General features: G+C 55.3%; 1 protein-coding gene across 2 annotated transcripts in view; it reads right to left on the reverse strand.

The window, feature by feature from the left end:
- WSB2 (WD repeat and SOCS box containing 2) overlaps window positions 1–15,398 on the reverse strand; it is a 22,115-nt gene that overhangs the window by 5,484 nt on the left and 1,233 nt on the right. The window contains exons 2-6 of one of the 2 annotated variants that reach the window (XM_073313438.1): window positions 7,609–7,780; window positions 4,924–5,159; window positions 2,851–2,982; window positions 1,401–1,501; window positions 560–732 (exon numbers count right to left, since the gene is read on the reverse strand). In XM_073313438.1, the coding sequence (XP_073169539.1) occupies window positions 560–732; window positions 1,401–1,501; window positions 2,851–2,982; window positions 4,924–5,159; window positions 7,609–7,780 (814 nt within the window). Of the gene's footprint in view, window positions 1–559; window positions 733–1,400; window positions 1,502–2,844; window positions 2,983–4,923; window positions 5,160–7,608; window positions 7,781–15,398 lie in introns of both variants that reach the window. The other variant, XM_073313437.1, reaches the window with a different exon arrangement.

Consider the following 15,398-nt stretch of genomic DNA (forward strand, 5'->3'; position numbering starts at 1 on the left):
GGGATGGACACATGGTAAATCAGAGCTCCTGCGTTCCGAGAGTCCTCGTCACTGGTATTGGAGCACAGTTCACAGGTGTCACTGTGAAACGTGCATTTCCCTGGCCGCGAGCATGCCACAGACTGCGTGTCCTTCCATGGCGAGAGCTGCCCAGTCCCCGGGCTGCTCTTTAAAAACTGGGAAGGAAAGTGCCCCAGTGCTAGCAGTGGGGGGGCTAGGGCCAGGCACTCATCACAGACTCCAATGCACCACGGGGAAAGTGCTGGGGCCATCTCTTCCCTCCCATGCTGTGAGAGCAACACAAAGCAGTAACAGGCAGCCACCTACCCTCGTGTATGGGAAAGGGCCATTCGTTTACCTTCTTCTCCCTCCTGGGGAGGAGCGGCACAGACCGATATGCACAGCAGGGGGAATGCAGCTAGCAGCGTGCAGGAGCCCCTAGGCCAAGTAGCTTCAAATACCGGAGCACCCTCAGACGTGCTCTCCGCCAGCGCTCCCTCTCCCCAATGCCCCTGTGCTCGCTTGATGCCCAGAAAGCTCCCGGGGCCACCCTCCTTACCGAAGCGTTCTCAGCTGCTCCCCTGTGTAGGGGTCCCACATGATCACACAGGTGTCGTAGGAGGCGGTGACCAGCAGAGCAGAGTCGGGGGAGAAGTCGCATGACACCACGCTGCTCTGGTGCCCTTCCAGTTTCCTGATGAGGGTGTAGGAGCACATGCTCCACAGGAAGGCCTGGGGGGGGGGAGTGCACAGGGGGAGGGTTACAATTTCAGCTCATGGGAGGGGAGCAGCCCCTTGACTGGGAATGCTAGGGAGAGAAGGATCTCTCTTATCATCCCTCATGGGACATCACCAGCCAAGCGTTCGCTCCTGAGACACCGGGGGGCGGGGGGGAAATAGGCACTGCTCATGCGGGCATCACCACTCTGACGCACACCAGCTCTCGGCTCAGCCCGCCCCTTCCCCTCATCCCCCATGGGCTGAGCAAGCAGCAGCCCTGGGCGTGAGACACAGCGAAGAGGACGAGGCTTTGGACTCTGTGGGACTCTAGCACCGTAGAGTGGGGGAGGACAGGATACCGCACCTGGGAAAGACAAAGGGCAGATACTGTGAGGGATGGGACAGGGGTACAATGCACAAGGGTGACCCCTGCTGACCAGTCCATGGAACAGAACCACCAGTGCATCAGGGAGAAGGGCTGGGATGGCAGAAGAGCAAGATGGGTAACAATCAGGGGCATAAAAACAAGGCCGGTCCATTCACAAGAGCTGACCTGAGGGCCAGCACACACCACTAAGCCAGCTTGTCTGCACTACGGAGGAGCAGGTGGGCTCTCCGACAGCTGAACGGGCAAGAAATGAAACCACGCTCCCTCCCCGCCAATAATAGGCAAGACTCACCGATTTCTCTCCAGCCGCAGAGCAGAGCATGCTGCAGTCAGGGGAGATGGAGCAGCAGTACACCCACTGCGTGTGGCCAGACAGCACCTGGACCTGCTTACCTGGGGATGGCAGTAACAGTTTGTGAGAAGAGCCTCCAGTCCAGAGACAGGGAGAGCTGGAGGGCTCATTCCTACTTCCACCTGCTCTCTCTGAAGCCAGCCTTCCAAGTAAGGAAGTGGGGTGTCTCAGACTAGATTAGATCCGATAGATTTCCCCATGCGGACGCTCTCTCTGCTGCATTGGGTTTATTCTCAGGGAGTGTCTACACTGCAATCACGGGTGCGACTGTGGCTTGTGTAGACATACCCAAGCTAGCTTTAATCTAGCTAGCTTGGGTACCGGAGTAGCGGAGCCGCGGCTGCATGGAGCTTGGCACAGGCTAGCCACGCAAGTAATTACCCACGGTTCCAGGGGGGCTGGCACAGCCCGTGCTGAAGCTCTGTTGCTCTGGCACCCATGCTACCTAGAGCGAAGCTAGCTAGCTCGGGCAGGTCTGCTCAAGCCAGACCCACGCCCTGGATTGCAGAGCAGACATGCCCTCAGTCAGCCTCCAGCATTCCTAACATGCTGGGCATCCCTCACCCACGCAGGGGGAAAACAGGAGTTCGCTCCACTTGCTGCTCACTTGTGCTACGGTAACTCAGCGTGTTCGATCCTGGCTCCCTTGAGTCTCCACAGAGTTAGGTTCAAAGTGCTTTCAATGAGCTGGGATCGAACTGCTCAGCGCCTTCATAATGGGGGCGCGGACCTCTGACAGCAAAGTCCTGCTGGCATCCAAGCAGAGCAGAGCCCCTCCTCTGGACGATACCAGTGTAGCACAAGGGCTCATAAATAAAGCTAAGAGTTTGCTATGGTTATTTTTAGTAAAAGCCAGGGACAGGCCACGGGTAATAAACAAAAATTCACAGGAGCCTGTGACTTTACAAAAAATAACCGGGGGGGCAGGGCTAGGTGGGGGAGAGGAATGATAGCTAGAGTCCCATGGTGGGGGGATTGACAGGCCGAGCCACCCCACCATGGAGGGGGTACAGCCATGGCTCCAGTGGCTGCAGCCACGGGGTGGGGGAGGGGTGTGCACAGCACCTGCTCCAGAGCTAGCCGCAGCTGCGGGGCTGGGGCACACAGTCCAGGCTCCAACCCCAGCCACAGGCGCACGGCCCTGGGAAGCCTTAAGGGGGGCGCACTGCCCCCTCTGCAGCCCCGGCCACAGGGCAGGGCAGGGCACGCAGCTCCGGCCACAGCCCCCGCCACAAGCCACTGACAGCTGAAGCCAAAGAAGTCACAGAGGTCCGGTAAAGTCACGGAATCCGTGACTGCCGTGACCAAATCATAGCCTTACTCGTAACGACCTGAGAGTCTGAGGCCCACCACCTGAACACCCCCCGGGGACGTGTGCACTTACTCGTACCATCTCTGCTCAGGTCCCAGATGCGGAGGGTCTTGTCCCGGGATGCAGAGACTAGAATCAGGCTTCCATTGGGAGCGAAGCTCAGGTCCCTCACGACGTCCAGGTGCCCGGAGAGACTGAAAAGCAAGCGCCCTGCAGACACGAGCACACAGCTCAGTACGGTCTCACCATGGGCACAGACACAAGCGTGTCTCGCCTCGCCTGCAGGAACGCCGCCTACGTTGGACAGACGTGCTCGTCAGGGCAGCTCCAGGGACACACATCCCTCGCTGCCAGCTGCACTTTCCAGCTTCGAGGGCATTGCGAAAGCTGGCGAGGGATGTAGTCAAACACGGGGCAGAGTTTCGTTAGCCACCAGCAAACTCCTATTGCCCTAAGGATTATGTACGCAGCCTGTCCCACGCTACCAGGAAGCGAGACGGTGGGCAAAACGTCAAGTTCACAGAACGTCAATGTTACTGGCTACTCCTGTGGGAGAATGGGCAGGAGTCCCAACCTGCCTGTCTCCTCTGCCCCCAGGCCATCCCCACTGGCAGGGAGTGGCCGCTGTAGTTCTGATCTGCTGCCCAGAAGGAGAAAGGGACCCGTAGTGGTAACAGAGAAGGCAGGCTCAGTGACCCAACCACCACAGCCATGGCTAGCTCTCCTACTTCCTCACGCAAGCAGAGGCTGGGAGGGAAGGTTTGGAATGGCTGCTGCCAGATGATTTAGAAGCAGCACTGACAGGTTCAAGGGGCACACTGGGCCAGGACAGGCCCGCTCGGATCGGAGAGGAGCTGCAATGTGAGAATCAGAGCTGGGGAATACTAGGAATCATAGAATATCAGGGTTGGAAGGGACCTCAGGAGGTCATCTAGTCCAACCCCCTGCCCAAAGCAGGACCAACACCAACTAAATCATCCCAGCTAGGGCTTTGTCAAGCCTGACCTTAAAAACTTCTAAGAAAGGAGATTCCACCACCTCCCTAGGTAACGCATTCCAGTGTTTCACCACCCTCCTCGTGAAAAAGGTTTTCCTAATATCCAACCTAAACCTCCCCCACTGCAACTTGAGACCATTACTCCTCGTTCTGTCATCTGGTACCACTGAGAACAGTCTAGAGTCTTCCTCTTTGGAACCCCCTTTCAGGTGGCTGAAAGCATCTATCAAATCCCCGCTCATTCTTCTCTTCTGCAGATTAAACAATCCCAGTTCCCTCAGCCTCTCCTCATAAGTCATGTGCTCCAGCCCCCTAATAATTTTTGTTGCCCTCCACTGGATGCTTTTCAATTTTTCCACATCCTTTTTGTAGTGTGGGGCCCAAAACTGGACAAGGTAACTCCAGATGAAGCCTCACTAATGTCGAATAGAGGGGAACGATCACGTCCCTCGATCTGCTGGCAATGCTCCAACTTATACATCCCAAAATACCATTGGCTTTCTTGGCAACAAGGGCACACTGTTGACGCATATCCAGCTTCTCGTCCACTGTAACCCCTAGGTCCTTTTCTGCAGCTCTGCTGCCTACCCACTCGGTCCCTAGTCTGTAGCGGTGCATGGGGTTCTTCCGTCCTAAGTGCAGGACTCTACACTTGTCCTTGTTGAACCTCATCAGATTTCTTTAGGCCCAATCCTCTAATTTATCTAGGTCCCTCTGTATCCTATCCCTACCCTCCAGCATATCTACCACTCCTCCCAGCTTAGTGTCATCTGCAAACTTGCTGAGGGTGCAGTCCATGCCATCCTCCAGATCATTAATGAAGATATTGAACAAAACTGGCCTCAGGACCGACCCTTGGGGCACTCCACTTGATACCAGCTGCCAACTAGACATGGAGCCATTATCACTACCCATTGAGCCCGATGATCTAGCCAGCTTTCTATCCACCTTATAGTCCAACATGCTCAGGGGCCCAGAAAAACTCCATGGGTGGTGGAGAAGGGGGAGAGGCAGGCAGAGACTGTCTAGCCCCCTCCGGGATACAGCGAGTGCAGGGCTACTGCAGGACGAAGTGATGCCCCTATCCTTCTCCTCAGGAGCTGGATTAATCCAACAGATTTAAGCCACCCCAACCCCCGCACACACACACTCACCTGTTTGCACCTCCCAGACTTTAATCTGCCCGTCATTGAGTCCCGTGGCAAGGATCAGACAGGACCGACCCGGAGCCAGCAGGCCGTCCTGCTCCTTATCGCCATACGGAGGCCAGGAGCTGAAGGCCAGCCCCCACACAATCTGGCCACATTCCAGCGTCTTCTCCTTCGCGCCCCCTCCGCCTTTCACGTCGGCTTTGACGCCACGGTTCTTGCGTTCAGAGGCTTTGCAGCTTCTGCAGAGAGCAGAGGATTGTCGGGTCATACAGCAGCTGCAGGTGCTGCCTCGTCCTCCCCCACCCACCCTAATTCACTCTAGGGGAACTAGAGCCTACTGCACGCGGCTAGGTAGGCGTGGCTCAGGGGCTGTGTCTGCACCGGGGATTTCAGCTAGCGGTGGCCAGACTCAGGAGCAAGCTCCCTAGCGTAGGCAGGTGAAGACACAGTTTAAACCAATGTCGTTTGCCCTGCCTGAAACCAGAGGAAGCTGTCTGGTCAAACCAGGGCTTTTTCTGTGTGTCTGGCCCTAGGTGGAGCTGATCCTCTAGAAGGCCTCAGCAGAGCTGATTACAGACAAGCTTTGACAACTCGGACCACTCCAGCACAGCTGCTTTTACAGTTCAAAGCATGTCGCTGCTTACTCTTCTAAAATTCTTGTCCTATCCGGATCTACTCGCTCTCCCCAAACAGACCAACCACGGGGCTGCCTTCCTGCCCGTAACAGGGGCACATAGCTCAGCTTGGGGTCATTAACTTGGCTCCTTAACTTAGCAGGTGCATAGGACAGCTGAATGAAAGCCATACGGGAAGAGGAAGGAAGGGCCAGGGATTCACTGGCCTGGGACTCAGGAGACCTGCATTCAGTTTCCTGCTCTGCCGCAGACTCCATGTGATCTTGGGTGAGTCACTTAGCCTGTGTACCTCAGTTGCCCATCTGCAGCAGGGGACAATAGCACTGCCCTGCCACACAGGTGAGGTGCGGTGCTCAGGTACTACGGGATGGGGGCCAGACAAGTACCATGGGTAGAGAGGTGCCCTTGCCAGGCCGTCAGTGTAGGGAGGGGTGCCAACTTGAAACCAGATCTCCCAGCACCTCCTGTATGTTGCTACTTCACCCTAAGACCCTTCAAATGTCAAGGAAGGAATCCTCCTTCTCAAGCTTTGATTCACTCCCCCACACCCTGACTTCCCACCCCAAGTGAAGTTCCCATGTTCCGGTTTGCCTACGAGTCAGTGGAGCCAGCAACACAGAACTGAACTGCCCCTCTCTTCTCTCCCAGGAGGCTGCAACAGCCCCGATAAAAGGGCAAGGACCACCCACCCAGGGACACACCTCAGGGATTTTACCTCCTTACGCAATCAGTTCTCCAGTCTATGTATTCGTAGAACTCTGCATAGAAAGCTGCTTTTCAACCAAACAGCTTGAAGCACCATCTCCTGTGTTAAGTGACTAACCCTACCACTTTGATAATGGAGTGGGGATTTTCCAGTGAAGCATGATTAGTGAAGTGTCTGGGACTGTCCACATATTACATAACATATTTTGGGGGATTTTCAAGACCCACCATGCCCATGTAACCCTTTGTAACACTGAAACAAACATGAAAAATGAAGGACTCACCCACCCCCGATGCATTACATAATTCATGGACAGCCCCTTTACAGTGAAATCTGACCATTCAAGGGACTGACAAAAACAGACTGCTTAATGCAGGTAGTTTTCCAGCACAGGGGGAGGGAAGGAAACTGAGGCATGTGGTCTCTGAAGACAGGATGGCTGCCTCGCTGAGGTGATCTCTTGCAAAGGTTTCATTCTCCAATTAAAAAAAGCCAAAACCAAGCAAGTTAACCCATAAAAGGGATGAGGTTTCATAGCTGCAGGCTCAGGGGAGCATTTCCTTTGCAGAAGATTTGGTGACATGTTACCAGAAGAATGCACAGAGCAATGCCAGTTAACAAGACAGCAAGCTCCCAGGGTGGTCTGATAGTGAGAGGGGGGCATGCAGGAAGGTTTCAGAGTAACAGCAGTGTTAGCCTGTATTCGCAAAAAGAAAAGGAGTACTTGTGGCACCTTGGTTAGTCTCTAAAGTGCCACAAGTACTCCTTTTCTTGCATGCAGGAAGGTTAAACTGGTGTGGTGGTGATAGGGAATCCCTTGGCTTTTGACTGCCCCGTTAGCGCTCCCAAGCTTACCTATCGCTTTATCTGTAATCTCAGCCTCGGTGGCTAGTCCTGCAAACGCCACATGCTCTGTCTAGCGGAGCTGGTTCTGACGCAGTAGGGTGAACAGGAATCCTTCACTGCTCCAGCTGGGTGTTCTCCTGGGAGCTTATGGTGCGGGGATCTTTAAGAGAGTCCTGTAACATGGCTCAGCAGAGCTCTCTGAGGGGCCCTAACAGCACCCAGACTCAGCTGTTACAGCACCTATTAGGGGGCACCTAGACTCCCTTGATGGCTGGTTTATGGGAGGACACTGCTAACCCCATGGATCAATTCCTCCCGGAGGGATGGACCCTGATGCTGCAGGAGCTATGGGAGGCCTCGTTTAATCTCCAGTCCTTCGCCTTCCTTAACCCCTGCTTGCTGAGCCCTGAGGGACGCTGAGCGAGAGGGCTACAGAAGAGCAGCCAATGGACTCTAGCAGGAGAGACGTCCTCCCTCTCTGAGCCACCGCAGGGTACTTACAGTTCAGCTTCCTCCAACGGCCAAGGGATCAGCTTGACTATACAGTGACCCTGAGACCAGGCAAACCAGGTGCCGTCTGGGGAAAACGCAACGCTCCACGTCTCGCAGCTCGCCTTCCAGTCATATTGCTGGGGTCGCCCTGGCTTCAGCTCTGCCAGCAGGAGAGGCTCGTCTGGGGAACAAGATGGCACGGTTACTCACAGAGCATGCGACAGGGCTAACCATCCACCCAAGACCACGCACACGTGTGGGGATGGCAGCGTTGCCAAGCCGAGGATCGGCAGCAATCATGAGGCCGTGCAAGCAACAGCATAGTCTAGTGGCTGGAGTATGGGGACTGGGCTTCCCAAATTCTAGCTCCAGCTCTGACATTCCCTCTGCAAGCTTAGGGAGAGTCACTTTGGGCCCTGTCCTGCTCCCACGGAATTCAGCAGGGCAGCATTGGGCCCACCAGACCACATTTTCAAGACATAGAATCATAGAATATCAGGGTTGGAAGGGACCTCAGGAGGTCATCTAGTCCAACCCCCTGCTCAAAGCAGGACCAATCCCCAACTAAATCAACATTAAGGACCAGCTGAAGATGTCAATGTATTTTGAGAAAAAGCAGCCCCCGTGAAACCTCCCACAGCAGAGTATCATGCATAGGCTGATGTATAGGGCACCAGCCTGCGAGGCAGGAGACCCGAGTTCTATTCCCAGTGCTACTGTGTGGCCTTCAGCAAGTCACCCCAAGCCAGATTTGTGAAGATATTCAGGTGTGGAATGCTTTGAGGGCTCTGGGTGATGAGCTCTGTAATTATTTAACTACTAACTGGCTCAGTCTCCTACTAGCAACCGCTCTACTGCCGGGCTCTGGTTGCTGTTCTGCTTTAGCGCTCCCAAGATTTGCCACTTTAGACGTTAAACACCACATATCCGACTCTCGCAGCTAGTCCAGCTAGAGACTGGAACTGCCAATGTCACAGGCTCCTCTTCAGAAGCTTCAAGAATCCCTGTTTGAATCTGAGACCTATAGCTTTGCGTAAAATGGCCTTGTTACCCATGGCTAGAATCAACCCAGCGAGCTCCCTTGGAGGGAGGTCTCACGGTCCAAGGTGAGCTCTTCAGATTGGACACATGGGCCTATATCTCCCCTCCCCGCAACACAATCTCTCAGCCCCTCATTGAGCTCAGTTACAGCGTACAGAAGAGGTCATCCTTACCAATGAACAGCGTACTTTTACCATACCAGAAGTACACATTAGGAGCTTTTCATAAGGGCACCGGGAGGCAATTCAGCTGGTTAGGTCACATCGCATCCCATTAAACCGGCCACCTGCTGCATTGGTGCTTTTTAAACAACAGATTCCCCTTACGTTCGTGTAAAATTTACCGTCACTGAACTAGACCAACCTACTGCCTAGAGTCCTGCAACAAACAGTAGAACCTCAGAGTTACAAACACCAGAGTTACAACTGACCAGTCAACCACACACCTCCTCTGGAGCCAGAAGTTCGCAATCAGGCAGCAGCAGAGAGACCCCAAAAAAGCAAAGACAGTACAGTACTGTGTTAAATGTAAACTAATAAAAAAATAAAAGGGAACGTTTAAAAAAGATTTGAGACGGTAAGGAAACTGTCTCTGGGCTTGTTTCATTTAAATTAAGATGGTGAAAGGCAGCATTTTTCTTCTGCACAGTAAAGTTTCAAAGCTGGATTAAGTCAATGTTCAGTTATAAACTTTTGAAAGAACCACCGTAACGTTTTGTTCAGAGGTCGGAACATTTCAGAGTTACGAACAACCTCCATTCCCGAGGGGTTCGTAACTCTGCAGTTTGACAGTACTTTAAGCCCGAAACAGAATGAGGCCCTTGCTCCAAAGCAGCCTTGACGCAGAAAACTTTCCTGGCCAGCTACTGCGCCAAGCTGAGCAATGGTTTTGTAACATGGAGAAACACCCTCCAGGTGTTAGGCTGACACCACATGACTCATTCTCCCCTGTGAGCTAAACTACGTTTGAAACCAGAACTCTGGGACGAGACACAAGAGTGTATTTGCCAGAAGAAGCTCGCAATGCGCGACCAGGGATGGATCACTTGATGATTACCTGTTCTGTTCATTCCCTTTGGGGCACCTAGAATCATAGAATAACAGAGTTGGAAGGGACCTCTGGAGGCCATCTAGTCTAACCCCCTGCCCAGAGCAGGACCAATCCCAACTAAATCATCCCAGCCAGGGCTTTGTCAAGCCTGACCTTAAAAACTTCTAAGGAAGGAGATTCCACCACCTCCCTAGGTAACGCATTCCAGTGTTTCACCACCCTCTTAGTGAAAAAGTTTTTCCTAATATCCAACCTAAACCTCCCCCACTGCAACTTGAGACCATTACTCCTCGTTCTGTCATCTGCTATCATTGAGAATAGTCTAGATCCATCCTCTTTGGATCCACTTTTCAGGTAGTTAAAAGCAGCTATCAAATCCCCCCCTCATTCTTCTCATCCGTAGACTAAACAATCCCAGTTCCCTCAGCCCCTCCTCGTAACTCATGTGTTCCAGGCCCCTAATCATTTTTGTTGCCCTTCGCTGGACTCGCTCCAATTTCTCCACATCATTCTTGTAGTGGGGGGCCCAAAACTGGACACAGTACTCCAGATGAGGCCTCACCAATGTCAAATAGAGGGGAACGATCATGTCCCTCGATCTGCTGGCAATGCCCCTACTTATACACCCCAAAATGCCATTGGCTTTCTTGGCAACAAGGGCACACTGTTGACTCATATCCAGCTTCTCGTCCACTGTCACCCCTAGGTTTTACACAGCAAGGGATTTGGAAAGTGACCTGCAAAGGGAAAAGGGCGGGGGGGGGGATATGCAGGGGGACTGTGCCCTTTTTTGATACTTTGCAATGAGGGAGAGTTCCTCAGTGAATCTTGGATTGTTGATTTCAGGAAGAGCTGAAAAAAAATCAGAAGGGAGCCCTCTCCATTCCATTCTCATCTTTATCCCAAACCGGAACAGCTATTGGCCCAGCACTACCGCACTCAGTGAGACTGGATGTCAGTGCCTCGGACACCAGACTAGGAGACCAGGTTTCTAGTCCCATTCTGTCACAGACTCACTCTGACCTTGAGCAAATCACGTCGCCTCTGTGCCTCAGTTTCCCCCAACTGCAAAACGGGGATATCACCACTTACTTTGGAAATCTGGGAGAGGTGACAATTCATTGAACCTTACAATGCAGTTTGAGAACCTTGGATGGAAGATGCTACCAGAGCGAACTGTACAATAATCACACTGGCAATGCCCCAAAACTAATGTAGTACGTTACTTTCCAATTCGGTTTTGACTGGCAGCGTGACAGTAGTTATATGTAAATAGCACCTCTCATCCCAATTGATTCCAGAGCCTTTTAGAAACTTCAAACCCAGACCACCACTGAAATGCAGCCACCTCTAGGGTGGCAACAGATATACGCCACATTGCACAACCGGGGAGAGGAAACTCCAGGCCAAAACAGCAGTGCAAGCCACTACTCTTACCAAAGGAACCCTGGGACATAATCAGTATGTAGAACAGGAAACATCTTGGTTGAGACCCTCAAGCCATCATGACCATTTGCAATTTTCCCCAGTATTAGATTTCAGAGAATGGGTGTGAAAGATACATTCGGAAAAAATGTACAGCTTAATAAACAATTGCAACAGGGACAGAGAAGTTGTGCACTTTAATATGGCTTTTCCATAACACGCCGGTCACACACACACACAGAAAAATCTAATACCAACAAATGGATACAGTATAGTTACTGATTTGTAGCAGGAGATTGGTAGGTTTTAAATACAAACTGTATATTGATAAAATACCAGTGTCTGACATTGACCATGAAGTTACATTTCACCCCTCAAAAAGTGAAGGTAAATGCCTGCTGTAACATATGATGTAAGAATAGGGCTACCCATTTATAAGCATAAAGATTATCTATTCCCTTTTCTCCCCCTCCCCATTGCAACCCCAGCAACAGCTACTCCTGAGAGAGGCTTTCCTACGTCAGCAGAATGAATGGAGAGGTCTCCTAAGGGCCATCTACGCTAGGAAATTCACCTATTACTGAAAATGCTTTTCATCCAGCCTCTGCTCCTTTGTGAAATGTTTTTTCTCTGGTCTACATTAGCCTTTAAACCATTTTCAACACCTTCCATGACTGACAACCATTGTCAGCGTGGGTTCGGTTTCCGAGTGAAGACATGTCCGCTCAAAAGCAGGAGATTCCTGCAGGTACAGCCACTGTGTATTGAATGATTTATTGCCATGATTATCTCTGCAACCATCACGCACATCCTCATGGCAACACGGCTTTGAACAGAACCATTTACACACAGTAGGCCTGGTTTTCTGCAGTGTGGCGTCAACGGGAGATATATGGGTTATCAGCATTCCTGAAAATCACCCCCACAGCAGCACAGTCTGGGACTCCTGGCCCAGAGCGCACAGCCCTGGTGCAAGGAGCAGGGGCTGTGGGATCATTTCCCTGGCTGCGGGATGGAAATAAGACCGCCACATGCAGCACTGCAATTGCAACACTTGTTGTTTCTCTGGACAGAAAAACACCCCCCTGTAGACGGCATGGACTCAACGGGACACTGCTGAAGACCTATTCCGAAGTGTGCAGCCAGTCCTTAAACCCAACCCTCATCGAACGCCTGGCGTGTAGATACAAGGTGTTCCCAGCCATCGTTTCCTGAAATGCTTTTTTTTTTTTTTCTTTTCTTCCTCTTAAGGCAGACGGAGCCTTGCTGAGGAGCCAGCACACATCAAGCCCTGTGCACCCAGCTAACAACACAATTTAAGTGACCTGAGAGTAACCACATCCAGAAAAACCCCCAAAATACCCCTCTCTCTGGAAAGGCTTTACCTGCTGTTGTTTCAGGTAACCCCGAGGCCGCTGCACCTGACAGAGAAAGATTCTTCTCCATGGTGCCTTAAACGGCTCTCAGCCTTCAGTCCCTTCTCCCCCAAGCTCGGTTTGTTTGGGTCTTTCACACAGCAACAGGGGCAAGAAACCCTGAAACCGAGGACCAAGTGGCTGTACAGCCACTAAGCTTGGCAGAGGACTCAGCTGGGTAATGCATCTTAGACAGATCTTCTGAAATTGACTTGGGAGCGTCCCTCGAAAATCCGCCCCCATGTGCACCAAACAAGGGCAGGTGAAGCCCCCCCACGCCAAGAGCCACACTGAGGTGACCCCACCCCCACTGCTGTCCCCCCGGACAGGTTCACGCAGCTTCTCAGCACCGTAGGGAGAAGGCACAGTGCTGCCTGCCCCAGGACACAGGGTGCAGGGGAAGCAGAGATCCACCCGGACGCAGGGAGAGCTGCCAAGGGGGCTTTTGGGGGCGAGGACTCTGCTGCCCGTGCTGCACTGCTGGGGGCTGGGGTAGGATCACGCTTGGCAGGAAGGAGGACACTTTAGCTACCCCCAAATCCATCAGGGCTCCTGGGCATAGCAGGCAGGCTGTTTGTGAGGCCAGGCCGGTACTGCTCCACTCCACTTCCCCCAGGACCCCAGGTCACCTGCCTCCCTCCCGCAGCTGCCTCCTGCTCTTCACATTACTGCCCCCCAACACCCTGTGTGCCCCCCTCCCTTTTCTCCGCCACACACTCCCCTTGCCAGTACTCCCTCCCCCGTCCCCCACAGCACCCCATCCACACATCCCCACCTGTGCCCCCTCTCTGTCCCATCTGTACCCCTTCCAAACACTTCCCGTCCCCCACAGCATGCCCCATCCAAACACCCCCATCTGTGCCCCCTCTCCCTGCCCATTCTGCACCCCTCCAACCTCCCGTCCCCCACAGCACTCCCCATCCACACCCCCACCTGTGCCCCCTCTCTACCCCATCTGCACCCCCTCCAAACACTTCCCCTGTCCCCCACAGCACGCCCCATCCAAACACCCTCATCTGCACCCCCTCCCTGCCCATTCTGCACCCCCTCCAACCTCCCCGTCCCCCACAGCACTCCCCATCCACACCCCCACCTGTGCCCCCTCTCTACCCCATCTGCACCCCCTCCAAACACTTCCCCTGTCCCCCACAGCACGCCCCATCCAAACACCCCCATCTGCACCCCCTCCCTGCCCATTCTGCACCCTCTCCAACCTTCCTGTCCCCCACAGCACCCCCATCCACACCCCCCATCCGCGCCCCTCTCCCTGCCCATTCTGCACCCCCTCCAGCCTCCCCCCGTCCCCCACAGCACCCCCCATCCATACCCCTCTCCCTGCCCATTCTGCACCCCCTCCAGCCTCCCCCCGTCCCGCATAGCGCCCCCGTCCGCACCCCCCTCCCCACCCATTCTGCACCCCCTCCAGCCTCCCCCGTCCCCCACAGGACCCCCCATCTGCGCCCCTCTCCCTGCCCATTCTGCACCCCTCCAGCCTCCCCCGTCCCCACAGCACCCCCCATCCACACCCCCCATCCGCGCCCCTCTCCCTGCCCATTCTGCACCCCCTCCAGCCTCCCCCCGTCCCCCACAGCACCCCCCATCCGCACCCCCTCCCCACCCATTCTGCACCCCCTCCAGCCTCCCCCGTCCCCCACAGCACCCCCATCCGCACCCCCCTCCCCACCCATTCTGCACCCCCTCCAGCCTCCCCCGTCCCCCACAGCACCCCCCATCCATGCCCCTCTCCCCACCCATTGTGCACCCCCTCCAGCCTCCCCCGTCCCCCACAGCACCCCCATCCATGCCCCTCTCCCCACCCATTGTGCACCCCCTCCAGCCTCCCCCCGTCCCCCACAGCACCCCCCATCCACACCCCCCATCCGCGCCCCTCTCCCTGCCCATTCTGCACCCCCTCCAGCCTCCCCCCGTCCCGCATAGCGCCCCCGTCCGCACCCCCCTCCCCACCCATTCTGCACCCCCTCCAGCCTCCCCCGTCCCCCACAGGACCCCCCATCTGCGCCCCTCTCCCTGCCCATTCTGCACCCCTCCAGCCTCCCCTGTCCCCCACAACACCCCCCATCCACACCCCCCATCCGCGCCCCTCTCCCTGCCCATTCTGCACCCCCTCCAGCCTCCCCCCGTCCCCCACAGCACCCCCCATCCGCACCCCCCTCCCCACCCATTCTGCACCCCCTCCAGCCTCCCCCGTCCCCCACAGCACCCCCATCCGCACCCCCCTCCCCACCCATTCTGCACCCCCTCCAGCCTCCCCCGTCCCCCACAGCACCCCCCATCCATGCCCCTCTCCCCACCCATTGTGCACCCCCTCCAGCCTCCCCGTCCCCCACAGCACCCCCCATCCATGCCCCTCTCCCCACCCATTGTGCACCCCCTCCAGCCTCCCCCCGTCCCCCACAGCACCCCCCATCCATGCCCCTCTCCCCACCCATTGTGCACCCCCTCCAGCCTCCCCCGTCCCCCACAGCACCCCCCATCCATGCCCCTCTCCCCACCCATTGTGCACCTCCTCCAGCCTCCCCCGTCCCCCACAGCACCCCCCATCCATGCCCCTCTCCCCACCCATTGTGCACCCCCTCCAGCCTGCCCCGTCCCCCACAGCACCCCCCATCCATGCCCCTCTCCCCACCCATTGTGCACCCCCTCCAGCCTCCCCCGTCCCCACAGCACCCCCCATCCACACCCCCCATCCGCGCCCCTCTCCCTGCCCATTCTGCACCCCCTCCAGCCTCCCCCCGTCCCGCATAGCGCCCCCGTCCGCACCCCCCTCCCCACCCATTCTGCACCCCCTCCAGCCTCCCCCGTCCCCACAGCACCCCCATCCGCACCCCCCACTCTGAGATAGCGCGT

The sequence above is a fragment of the Lepidochelys kempii genome, chromosome 15 (assembly GCF_965140265.1).
Source record: "Lepidochelys kempii isolate rLepKem1 chromosome 15, rLepKem1.hap2, whole genome shotgun sequence".
NCBI lineage: Eukaryota > Metazoa > Chordata > Testudines > Cheloniidae > Lepidochelys > Lepidochelys kempii.